Source organism: Marmota flaviventris, chromosome 4 (assembly GCF_047511675.1).
Source record: "Marmota flaviventris isolate mMarFla1 chromosome 4, mMarFla1.hap1, whole genome shotgun sequence".
Taxonomy (NCBI): Eukaryota; Metazoa; Chordata; class Mammalia; order Rodentia; family Sciuridae; genus Marmota; species Marmota flaviventris.
The window spans coordinates 88,495,232-88,508,295 of NC_092501.1; the positions used below are offsets into that span (position 1 = coordinate 88,495,232).

At 37.9% G+C, this 13,064-nt stretch overlaps 1 protein-coding gene across 16 annotated transcripts in view; it reads left to right on the forward strand.

Annotated features, from left to right (window-relative positions):
- Zmym5 (zinc finger MYM-type containing 5) overlaps nucleotides 1-13,064 on the forward strand; it is a 37,500-nt gene that overhangs the window by 1,636 nt on the left and 22,800 nt on the right. For 8 of the 16 annotated variants that reach the window (XM_027941529.2, XM_071611364.1, XM_071611359.1 and 5 more), the window contains 2 exons: nucleotides 8,862-9,342; nucleotides 9,571-9,664. In XM_027941529.2, coding sequence (XP_027797330.1) covers nucleotides 8,872-9,342; nucleotides 9,571-9,664 — 565 coding nt within the window. In that variant the 5' untranslated portion in view covers nucleotides 8,862-8,871. Of the gene's footprint in view, nucleotides 1-34; nucleotides 1,733-4,322; nucleotides 4,388-8,861; nucleotides 9,343-9,570; nucleotides 9,665-13,064 lie in introns of those variants that run through there. The other 8 variants (XM_071611353.1, XM_071611354.1, XM_071611356.1 and 5 more) reach the window with 2 other exon arrangements.

Sequence of the window (13,064 nt, forward strand, 5' to 3'; positions counted from 1 at the left end):
TTTAGTGACAGGGTCTCCCTGAGTTGCCTAGGGCCTTGCTAGGTTGCTGAGGCTGACTTTGAACTTGCAACCCTCCTGCCTTGGCCTCCCAAGCTGCTGGGATTACAGACCTGTGCCACCACATCCAGATGATTTATATACCTTGACAGTACTCCAGCTGCATCACATCAGGAAATTCATAATCTAGTTGTAGCATTTACTACTGAATTAGCAGTGATTGCCTTGTCCCTTCATTATGGTTAATGGGCTTTTTCTTTGTTACCAGAAAGTACTATGTGTTCCTTGTGATACAATGCAGATGCTCCATTCTCCGTCATCTATTCAGTTAATGATTTTAACACCAATGATGATTTAAAAAAAAAAAAAAAACTCCTATTTTTATCATGTGGGATTCTGTTGTGTCTTAGGTCTGCTGCATTTTATCCTTTCAACACTGATCATTTTTCTATTGTTCAGCACAAAGAACTTTGTGATTCACTTATTCTCCATGCTTTCGTAGTAGTATTACAGCCTTCTCTTTGCTGGAGTTGCTCCCTGCAAACTAAAATTGTTTTGTTTTGTTTTGTTACTGGAGTCTTAACCCAAGGGTGCTTTACCACTGAGTTACATCCCCAGCCCTTTTTATCTTTTTTTATATTTTGAGACACTATCTCATTGAGTTGGTTAAGGCCATCTAAGTGGGTTGGTTTGGGCCTTGCTAAATTGTTGAGGTTGTCCTTGAACTTGGCCTCCTTTCTCAGGCTCCCAACTCCTGGGCCTGGCTGCAAAGTTAAACTTATTGCAGTTGTTTTATTCTTCTTTCTTTTTTCTTTCTGTTTTTTTTTTTTTTTTTTCCTTTCATGAAAATTGAGGCCAAGGCCTTCCTTACACGTGCTTATAGCTGACCTATATTCACAGCCCTACGTTTAACTTCTTACACAGTACTTCTAAACCACACCTCTTTAAGGACACAATGTCAGGATATAGAGTTTTGTGTCTAGCTTTTAGGAACAGAAATTACTTCAAGTGGATAATTTTCACAGGATTCTTAGAGTGGTAACATTGGAGATTCCATAGAAGTTTGGTGAGATGATGAGATGTGGGGTGTGGTTCTAGAGCTATGATGGATCTTGTAGGAAAAGGAAATTAATGAGAACTAAAAAGAAAAAGATTAGCCAGGTAATATGTCACTGACTCAGTTATTAGCACTTAGGCTATTTTTCTCAGAAGTCATCAGGTATTTACGCCATGCTGTTGTGCAGAGGATTTGCTTTTTGTGCCAGCCAGAGTAAGGTTCAAATCTCTGCTCTCTTACTTTGGCAAGTCAGTTATTCTGTGAGCCTTTATTATGTACATTTTACAAATGAATAAAGTAAGTATCTTCCTAAGATTGTTATGAAGATTGTAAAATTCTTGGGCCATAAATTATGGGACACATACATAAACACACATGTATTTAGTTAATGGTAATTAATGATAGTTTTTTATTTTTCCTTCTGGTAATTGAACCCAGATCTTCTTATGCTAGGCAAGCATGCTATCACCTACCTACATCCCCAGCCCTCTTTATTTTTTTTAAATTTTGAAGCAGGATCTTGCTTAGTTGCCCAGGCTATCCTTGAACCTTCCTGCCTTAGCCTGAGTAGTTGGGATTACAAGCATGTGCCACCAAGCCCAGCCTACGATTCTATATGTGTATGCACATGGGCAGGCGCTAAGCATGTGCTGGACCCCTGAGCTACTGCCTAACCTTGTAAGTATATAGAATTTGTGTCCTCTTTTTTTCCTGAGATTTCCTCAGTTATATCTTTCAATACTTTTATTGAGTTTATTCTGTTACTAAGTGTTTAATTCCTGGCATTTTTAAAAATTAGAAATGTAAAACTTTTAATGATGTTTGCTCATCCCTTATCCATCTAGAATACTAATGATAGTTATGTGGTTTTTCATTTTCTTTTTTCTGCACTGTCATGTTTGTTTTTCCTCCTTATCTTATTTCACATTAGAGGCTTTCCCCAATACTTTTAATTCTTTTTTGTTTCATTTCTGTGTTTATTTTTTGTTGTTGTTCTTTTTAGTTATACATGACGATAGAATGTATTTTGACATATATACATGGAGTATTACTTCCCATTCTTGTGGTGTACATGATGTAGAGTTACACTGGTCATGTATTCATATATAAACATAGGAAAGTTATGTCTGATTCATTCTACTGTCTTTACTATTCCCAACCCCACTCCTTTCCCTTCCTCCCCCTTTGTATAAACCAGTGAACTTCTATTCTTCCCTCCCACCCCCTTTTTGTATGTTAGTATCCACATATCAGAGAGAACATTTGGCCTTTGGTTTTTTGGTATTGGCTTGTTTAACTTACCATGATAGTCTTTATTGGCAGTTGCCACAATTTCATTCTTCTTTATGGCTGAAATGCTTATTTTTTAAAATATATTTTTAGATGTTGATGGACCTTTATTTTCTTCATTTATTTATATGTGATGCTCAGAATTGAACCCAGTGCCTCACATGCAAGGCAAACATTCTCTACCACCGAGCCCCAGGCCAAATACTTCTAATTCTTGGCTAGCCTACTTATGATTAAGAATTATTGGGGCTGGGGTTGTGGCTCAGAGGTAGAGTGCTTACCCAGTGTGTGTGGGGCGCTGGGTTTGATCCTTAGTTACCACATAATAATAAAATAAAGATATTGTGTCTACCTGTAACTTAAAAAAAAAAAATGTGAACTACAACCCAGACATGGTGGTGCATTTGTGTAATCCCAGCAATTTGAGAAACTGAGGCAAGAGGATCACAAGTTCAAAGCCATCCTCAGCAGTTCAGTTAGGCACTAAGCAACCTAGCAAGACCTGTCTCAAAAGTAGTGGTGGGGCTGGGGGGTGCCGGGGCTGTGGCTCAATGGTAGAGTGCTTGCCTAGCATGCATGAGGCACTGGGTTCGTTCCTCGGCACCACATTGAAAATAAATTTAAAGAAAGATTTTGTGCTGGGAGCCATTAGCCAAGTAGGTATGACAATTTCCTTGCCAGCGTACCCCATGTTGCTGACATTTTGCAGTGACATTGAATGTAGGTGACCTTGCTCAAGGACCAGGGCAGATTAGGGTGTTCCCAGTTTAAGATAATCGGGTTTAGGGCGTTCCCAGTTTAGGTTCCAGGTTTAAGGTTTAAGATTATTCCTGCTGGGAATAGGGCGTATTCTGCTGCCTGAGTTCCCCTTGAGTTCTCACTGGATTCAGACAGTATATTTTGGGAGAGAGAAGCCCAGTGGAGGTGGATTTGGGCAGAGAACGTGGATTTCCCCAGAACGTGATTGTAGACGGCTGGTGTGAGTTCGGGAATAAAGAGTTGCTGTTTGAATCTACAAGCTGTGTGGTGGCTCATGATTGTGTGCCCAGCCAGACTGCAGCATTTGTGCCCAGCCAGGCTGCGGCAATATTGTGTTCATCTACAACTTACAAAAATTTTTTTAATTTAAAAAAAAGCCGGGGGGGGGGGGGGGGGGGGGATGGGGCTCCGTGGTTAAGTGCTCCTGGGTTCAATCCCCAATACCAAGAAAAAAAAAATTTTTGTGGACTACAAAGCCGATTGGAAGAGTGAGAGGTGAGGGTGTTGAGGGCCCCGCACCCTGGTGGCGGCCACTCTGAGGCTCCTGCACGTCCTCCTCCATGTCCCCGCCTTCCCTCGCGGTGGCCCGCCCCGTCTCCACCTCCCTCCGCAGCCCCAGCGGCCATCATCTCGCCAGGTCTGGGTGCCCGTGGGAGACAGCGGCCTGGGGATCCTCGCTGCCCAGGATGCCTCCTCTGGGCGCGGGCTGAAGCCAAAGCAGGCCTGGTCCACAGGTGGCAGAGCAAGGAGCAAACCACTCAGAGGAGGCAAGATAGAGGGGCCAGGCTCCACCCGTTCAGCTGATTGGCTCCTCTGCAGTGATGCTCATTGGGCTGTTTCCCCGCCCTTTCAGACCGCGGAGCTGCTCATTGGGGGACTCTTTTGGCTCCGCCCACGTGACCCAGCCAATCTGCCTCAGGAGCGGGAAAATTTTAAAATGACCTAAGAGTTCTGGTTGAGAGTGCTCCCTGGAAGTGCCAAGAAGTGGCGGTTGGGCTTTCCGGGAATTCCTGGAGAGCTGGGTGGTGCCTCCTGCATGCTAAAAATAAAGTTCGTTCCTGCTTGACAAGTGGCTCCTGAATTGTGCCCAGCCAGACTGCGGCATGAGGGCAGGACTTTAAATTTAGAGCTTTGGTGTAGGATGAAATTTTTGCCAGTTGATAGGGAACTACATAGGTCATTTTTAGATCTTTGCTTTTTACTGTTCTTAAATCCACAGGGAAGAGTCTTGAGAAAGAAGTCTTCCAGAGAAGAGCCTACTTCCTAGAATATAGAAGTCTGGATGTGAGTTCTCTGAGAATCATATGGGAGAGGGAGTATTTCATATGCATTTGTTGTGTTTGGTGCACCTTGAATATCTTACATTCTATTCTCACCAAAGAATTGAATTTGAGAACTTTTGCTAAGAGGGGAAAAGGGTTGTCACTCAACATAATGAGAGGGAAGTGTCTAGGACTATCTCCCAGCTTTTTTATTTTAGCCTTCTACTCTCACACTTTTCGAGGGAAATCTGATACAAAAAATTTCTAAGACCTTTTTTTTTTTTTTTTTAAGATTTTTAAAAATTTATATGTTGTGCTGAGAATCGAACCCAGTGTCTCACACATGCTAGGCAAGTGTTCTACCACTAAGCCACAATCCTAGCCCATCTGACCTTTGATAATTGTAGTATAAATCAGGATGATCTCAGCTTTTTTCCATCATATATTTAAGAGTTTGTGTCAGACCAGCTTAATTAACCAGTTATTCCTTTTCTCTTTAGGTTGTAAGATTTCATTATTTTGGTTTCTTGTTCTTTATTTCCTTGTGGGTAGGATATTTACTGTTTGGGGGGTTTTGGAAGGTAGTGAAGCTAGTTGTATTATCATCCCACCATCTTAATCCCTATCAGGCTATGGATTTCTAGATAGTAATTTTATACCTAGGCACTGTAATAATTCTCTTGCTCTTTGTAGTGGTGTTTCATTTGATTCTTCTTTCTCATACCTTGTTGCATTTGTTAGTAACCTTCAGAATCATGGTACTTTATTACTGATTTTATGGGGTTTTTTTTTTTTTTTTTTTTTTTTTAATAAAAACATAATGTCTGTGGGTTTTGTTTTGGTTTTGGTGGTGCTGGAGATTGAACCCAGAGCCTTGTGCATGCTAGGCAAACACTCTACCAACTGAGCTATATCCTCAGCTCTGATTTTAAATGAGAATGATTATGGCATATATACTCACTTATATGAAGCTGGCTTTGGAGTTGAACTTTTTTATATTGATAAAATGTGTTAGGAAATGATGAGTCTACAGAGATGCTGAAGAAGAACATGTTGTAAATGTGGTACTGAACCTTTAGCATGCTAAGCATGCACTCTACTGCTGAGCTACACACACTGACCCCAAGTCTGATTTAAAACTAGGTGTAATACTAACCATCAATTTTTAGTTTTTCAGAGCTGTATGACTGTAGCAAGCTGAAGATTAAAGAGTGCTCTTTCTAATAGGCAAATATATAGAGACACAAAGTAGATTAAATGATTGGGGCTGGGAGAAAGAGGACAATGGTTATAGAGTTTCTTTCTTGTGATGAATTCTCTAAAATTGACTGCTGTGATGGTTGCACAATTCTGTGAACATAAAAAACAAACAAACATTATATACTATAAGTGAGTGAATTTTAAGATGTGTGGATGATATCTTAGCAAAGTAAATTAAAAAGAATGCCCTTTCTAGTTTTTTGTTCTGTGAGAAGAGGAAAATAGGGCCTAACAACCAAAATAGGATACCATGAAGTTGATACAGCCCTTTTCCAGAAGGATAAGTTTATTCAAATATAAAAGGTCAGACAGAATTGATGTATTTACCACCTTTTTAAGTTTATATAGTTAATATAATTATAATCTCTTTCCTTGAAAATTAACCTCCTAATAAGCTTAATGGATGAATATTAACTGTGATTTCAGTTTTTGTTTGTTTTACAGACTTTTAAAAAAAATAATTCTTAGATGGACACAATACCTTTAGTTTATTTATTTGTTTTTATGTGGTACTGAGGATCGAACCCAGTGCTTCACGCATGCAAGGCAAACGCTCTACCACTTGAGCTAGAACCCCAACCCCTCTTTTACAAACTTTTAAACTGATTATTTATATTTGTTTATTTGTTCGTCTCTTCTCTTTTTTTTTTGGTACTGCTGGGCATCAAACCCAGGACCTGACATAGGTACTTTACCATTGACCTATACTCCTAGCAGTTACTTCTTTGCTTTATCTTATTTATTTTGGGATATTAGGGATTGAACCCAGCAGCACTTAACCACTGAGCCACCTACCCAGCCCGTTTTTCTATTTTTTTTTAAGAATTTTAATATTTATTTTTTAGTTTTCGGCGGACACAACATCTTTGTATGTGGTGCTGAGGATCGAACCCGGGCCACACGCATGCCAGGCAAGCGCGCTACCGCTTGAGCCACATCCCAGCCCCCGTTTTTCTATTTTTTATTTTAAGAAGGATCTCGCTAAATTGCTGAGACTGGCTTTGAACTTGGAATCCTCCTGCCTCAGCCTCCCAAGCTGCTGGGATTATAGGCTTGCACTGTGGCACTCTCCCCAACTGCTTTATTTTAATTTTGATTTTATTATTGTAATGAATTGGCTCATCTTGTGTGTGCACAAGCAGAATGCTAGTTTATGTTTGAGAATGCTAGTGCTTATATACCTGGGGTGGGGTTGGTGCTGGGGATTGAACCCTGGGCCTCAAGCATGTAGGTAAGTGTTCTGTGTTTGAGTTAAACTCCCAACCAAGGGGCTGGCATTGTGGCTCAGCGGTAGTGTGCTTGCCTTGCATGCCAGGGGCATTGGGTTCGATCCTCAGCACCACAGTCAAAATTTGCTCATCTTAAAAAGATAAGTAATATTTAAACATTGTTTTTACATTAATTACATATAATATCGTGGCTATGAAATAGGTTTTACAGTTAGATTTCTTGAATTTGAACCCTGATTACTTTTTTTAGCCATGAAGACTTGGGCCAGGTCTTCTGATTCTTAGTTTGCTTGTGAAAAAAAATAATAGTTCCTACCTCACTAAGGGAAGTGTTAACTGAGATAATATATTTAACGGTGTAACACTTCTTAGGAATAAATAGTACTTATTACGTGATTGACTGTAACTTATCAACTAAAATTAAGAAAATTTTAGAATGAAAATGTTAGCATATTCCAATACAAGGCATTTAAATGGAATAATGACTGCCTTGTGAAGTGAGTTTTCCTAATTATTGAACACCTGTATAGTTCTACCTGCTTTCACTCTTTTAAGTTTCTACTCTCAGAAAATTGAGGTTAACAATGTATAAGCTACTTTGACTTACTATCTATCATTGATACATACTTATATACGTTCCAGTTATACTTATTTTTGCCCCTTGTCATTAAGATGTAAATGAGGGCTGGGGATGTGGCTCAAGCGGTAGCGCGCTCGCCTGGCATGTGTGCGGCTCGGGTTCGATCCTCAGCACCACATACAAACAAAGATGTTGTGTCCGCCGATAACTAAAAAATAAATATTAAAAATTCTCTCTCACAATCACTCTCTCTTTAAAAAAAAAAAGATGTAAATGATTTTTATATATGGTTAATTTCACATCTTTTCCTATCTGCTTAAGAGCTGTGCTCCTTCAGTTACTCATTTTTGTAGATTCTTTTAACTATTGTCTGCTGGATTTCTTTCCTTCATCATCATAGCTTATTATGTAATAGTAACACAAAAATGTTTGTTGAGTATAACAAGAATAGTTAAGAATTTGTGGGGGCTGGGGATGTAGCTCAGTTGGTAGAGCACTTGCCTTGCATGCACAAGGCCCTGGGTTCCCCAGCACCACCAAATAAATAAGAATTTGTGGCCTAGGGCTAGGGATATATTGCTGTGGTACAGTGCCTGTCTAGCATGCATGAAAGTCTGGGTTCAATCTCCAGTATCCCCAAAAAAAAGAGAGAGAAGAAAAGAACTTGTGAGCTAGTAGCTAGGTTTACCTAAATTATACCTATTGTCATGATGAGTAGCTTTAAGTGAATACTATAATTGAGTAGATTATTTTAAATATCTTTTAATTGTAAATGGACACAATATCTTACACACATATAAAACACACACACATATATATATGTATATATGTGTATGGTTTGTTTTTTTTTTTTTTTTTTTTTTTTTGTTAGTGCTGGGGATTGAACTCATGGCCTTGTGCATGCTAGGCAAGCACTCTACCAACTGAGCTATATCCCTAGTCCCATTTATTTATTTATTTATAGATATTTATTTTTTAATTGTAGATGGACACAATACCTTTATTTCATTTATTTATTTTTATGTGGTCCTGAGGATCCAACTCAGGGTCTCGTGCAAGGTGAGTGCTCTACCGCTGAGCCACAACCCCAGCCCAAGAGATATTTTTTAAAAGACCTAAAGTTATAGAATGAATTTCCATCAAACTCTTTATATTTATTTTTTAGTTTTCGGCGGATACGACATCTTTGTTTGTATGTGGTGCTGAGGATCGAACGCAAGCTGCATGCATGCCAGGCGAGCGCGCTACCGCTTGAGCCACATCCCCAGCCCTCCATCAAACTCTTAACCAATTTTTTTTTTTTAACAGGAGAGGAAAAACTGGAATGAGTATTTGTTTTTTCTCTAAAAGTTGAGGTAATAAATCATATATTTTAATGCAAAAAAAAGGTAATAGGATTTTTTTTTTCTTTTGTCTGTCTCCTGCAGGTTCTTTGGCATGGATGATTTTTCAGTGGGAGGATTAGAATTGACCAACCAGATTCCTGCTTTGTTAGGGAGTACGGCCATGGCAGCTAAACTCATGGACATAGAAAATACACGTGGTGATCCAGTTAGTCCTTTAGTAAATAGATCTAGAAACTCATCAGTGGAAGATGATGATGATGTTGTGTTTATTGAATCTGTACAACCTCCTTCAATTTCTACAATAGCCGATCAAAGAAATTTTATATTGGCATCATCAAAACATGAAAAACCACAAGGAAATCATTCCATGTTCCTGACGCCTTCAAAAGATTTGGCTTCTCAGAAGGGAAGTGAGACAATTGTTATTGATGATGAAGAGGACATAGAAACAAATGGAGGAGAGGAGAAAAATTCTTCCAATTTTACTGAGTGGGGACTTCCTGCAACTAAAAATAATACCAAAGATTTGGATTTCTCCACTTCAAGTCTTTCAAGAAGTAAGGTAAATGCAGGAATGGGTTATAGTGTTATCACAACAGAATCGACTCTGAGATACATTTTACTAATATTACAACCTTAGAAACAGTGTAATGCTGGGCGAGATATGAACTTAATGATTACACATATAACATCACTGTAGAATACCAACTTGGGAGATATCGCTAAAGGACTTCAGTCAAGTAATTTTGGTGTTAATATACAAACATACACCCCATCTTTAACTTCACAGACCAAGACTGGAGTAAGACCTTTTAATCCTGGTAGAATGAATGTGGCAGTAGATGTATTTCAGAATGGAGGATTTCCAACTCATCATAATCCTGGTAAGCAGTAGGCGATATTATTTACCTTCTACATCAAGTGAATAAACTTTTAGCTATATTTAATGCTTATTTATATCTATTTACATTCTGTATGAAATATTTCTCTTGTCTTTAATATTAAGGCAGTATATTGCCAGGTGCAGTAGCACACTCCTGTAATCCCAGTGTCTCGGGAGACTGAGGGAGGAAGATCATGAGTTCAAAGCCAGCCTCAGCAATGGCAAAGTGCTAAGTGTCTCTAAATAAAGTACAAAATAGAGTTGGGAATGTGGCTTGGTGGTTGAGTGCCCCTGAGTTTAATCCCCAGTACCGCCCCCCCCCCAAAAAAAAAAAAAAAAAACAGTATATTTTACATAATAAAACTGTACAGTCTACTTGGTCTCTGAAATTTTAGGAAGTTAATCTTATTTTACCCAATGTGATTTACATCTAAAGTGTTTTAATTTAAAACCTTCATAACTACTACTACCCTTGTTTATTTTAATATGAAGATTGTAGGGTTGAGGCTGTACCTTAATAAACCATGTACTTAATATATCTAAGGCCCAAGGTTCAGTCCCCAGTAGCAGAAATAATAAATAAACAAATAAATAAATATTGTAGAATAAAAAGATGGATAGTGAACAAAATAATATGTAATATCAAATTTTAATTTGTAAGTATATAACTTGATGTTTTAGTTTTTGCTTTTTAATTATTTACTCTGGGGCTGGTTGTCTATGATTTTAGTTTTTAAATCATCATTTTATTAGTTGCTTGATTTTAGAAGTTGGAATGTTTTAGAGAAATTTATTTTAAAATCTTTTATGTGTAGAGTCTTTTTTTGATAGATATAGCAAGTTATTTTAAATATTAGCAATTCCTTTTTGTGGCTTTTCTATTACTTAAGTGGGGTTTGGGGGTGGCAGGATTGGTAATGGATTTTTTTACCATTTTAATGCCCTTTAGCCTGTTGAATTTTTTTAAAAATAACTGAAAAGAAACCAGAACCTAAGAACCTAATTCTGTTACTGCTTTACTGGAATGCCAGTTTTTTCTTTATATTTTTAATCTTTTCCTCTGTTATGAGAATACTATGTGATTATTACAGAATATTTGGAAGAAACCATGGTTAGAAATAAAGACATATCTGTCTTCTTATTCCAACATCTAGAAGTGATCTCTGTTAAGTTTCTGGTTTGTGTACTTTCAGACTTCTGTGATTTTTAAAAAATATATATAATTTAAAGTATATCATGGATAATTTTATATCACATTGGTATACTCAATCTAAATTGTAGTATTTTGTGTCTTTTAAAATATATAAATACAGTTGTTAGTGGTCACAGACTATTCTTTTGTCTGAGGTACGTATTCCCCTACTTTCTTTTTTTAGCATTTATATATAGTTTCCCAATTTTGACTTTTGAAACAATACACTTGAGTAAATTATCATTTATAATTTTTAATTATTTCCATAGAGTATTTGTTATATGGTTTATATATGAGGTGTCCCCCAAAAGCTCATGTGTGAGACAATGCAAAAAAATTAAGAGTAGGCATGGTGGCGCACACCTGTAATCCCAGCATCTCTGGAGGCTGAGGCATGAGGATCTCAAGTTTGAGGTCAGCCTAAGCAATTTAGCAAGATCTTATCTCAAAATATAAAGTGCTGGAGATGGTTAAGCACCTGGATTTAATTTAGCAAGATCTTATCTCAAAATAAAAAGGGCCTCATGGTTAAGCACCTGGATTCAATCTTTAAAACTACAAAAGAAAAAACCTGGTTGGAGAAAGGACTAGTTTTAGTCTTTTTAGAGAGTTATACATAGTTTTCTTTTGATATAGCATCTATACTAGACAATTAGTAGTTTTTAAAGGTTCTTAAAAAGTGGAATCTTGGGACTGGGGATGTGACTCAATGGTAGAGAACTTGCTTGGCATGCACAAGACTCTGGCTTCCATCCCCAGCACTGTAATTAAAAAAAAAAAAAAGGTGAATCTGACTATATATAACTATGTAAAACTATGTATAACTCTCTAAAAAGACTAAAAATAGTCCTTTCTCCTATCAGATTTTTCCTTTTGTGGTTTTAAGGATTGAATCCAGGTGCTTAACCATGAGGCACATCCCCAGCCCTTTTTATTTTGCTTTAATGAGTTTTTATACTCTATTATCTTGAAACCCACCTTTGTATGATTTAGTGTATTGGTTATTTGGAACACAATGGTTCACTGAGTTGCACAAGATCATTTTAAATGTTGACAGTTCAGAAACCTTGTCAAAATCTCAGTGGTAGAAGTTTTCAAAAATGCCGATTTTCACTTAAAAACTCAAATTTTTTCATCATTAACAAATACTGTCAGTTTTCTTGACGTGAAAGATTCATTTCATTCATTTTAAGAAAAGGTTTCCTGCCAGGCAGTCTGGCACACTCATGTAATCCCCACTACTCAGGAGACTGAGGCAGGAGGATCACAAGTTGAAGGCCAGCCTCAGCAACTTAGTAAGACCCTGTCTCAGGAAAAAAAGTCTGGGGAGGGCTGGAATGTGACTGAGTGGTAAAGTGCCTCTGAGTTCAATGCCAAGTACCCAAACAACAAAAACAAAAAGTATGGGCTGGGGATGTGGCTCAAGCGGTAACACGCTCGCCTGGCATGCGTGCGGCCCAGGTTCAATCCTCAGCACCACATACAAAGATGTTGTGTCCGCCGAAAACTAAAAAAAAAAAAAATAAAATAAAAAAAAATTCTCTCTCTTTCTCTCTCTCTCTCTTAAAAAGTATTTCCCAATAGCCATAGTTTATCATTCCAAGTCAGTAGTAATTCCATGAAAATGGTTTAGTTTACTTTCAGTACATCAAATGTGCAACTGCTTATTTTTTGTTTTTAAAAGAGACAAGTAATTTTTACTGTTTCATAAAAGATATCTATTGTGTAATGGAGAATTTGGGGCTGAGAGATAGAAAGCTTGCCTTAACTGCATATAAGATGTACAAGGTCCTAGGTTCAATCACTAGCACTAGGGGATGAGGGGGTTTTGATTGGCCTTTGTCCCTGATTCCTGGAGGGGAGTCTTAAGTCCCGGGAGTTTCCAGAATATTACAAGTATGGTTGTTAATTCATGATCTCTTAGATTTATGCTGAGATGAGATGATACAGGATAGCTATGTGATTAATGAATTGGATTTTTTTTTTTTTTTCATTTGGGGGAACAGGAATGGGGGATTGGACTCAGGGCCTCAAGATACTCTACTACTAAGCTATATCCCCTGCTCTTTTTTTTTTTAAAGACAGGGTTTCGCGAAAAGACAGGGTCTGGCGGAGTTGTCCATGCTGGCCTTGAACTTTGAATCCTCTGTCTGGGGATATAGCTCAGTAGTAAAGCAGTTACCTAGCATGCAAATATGCTGTGGGTTTT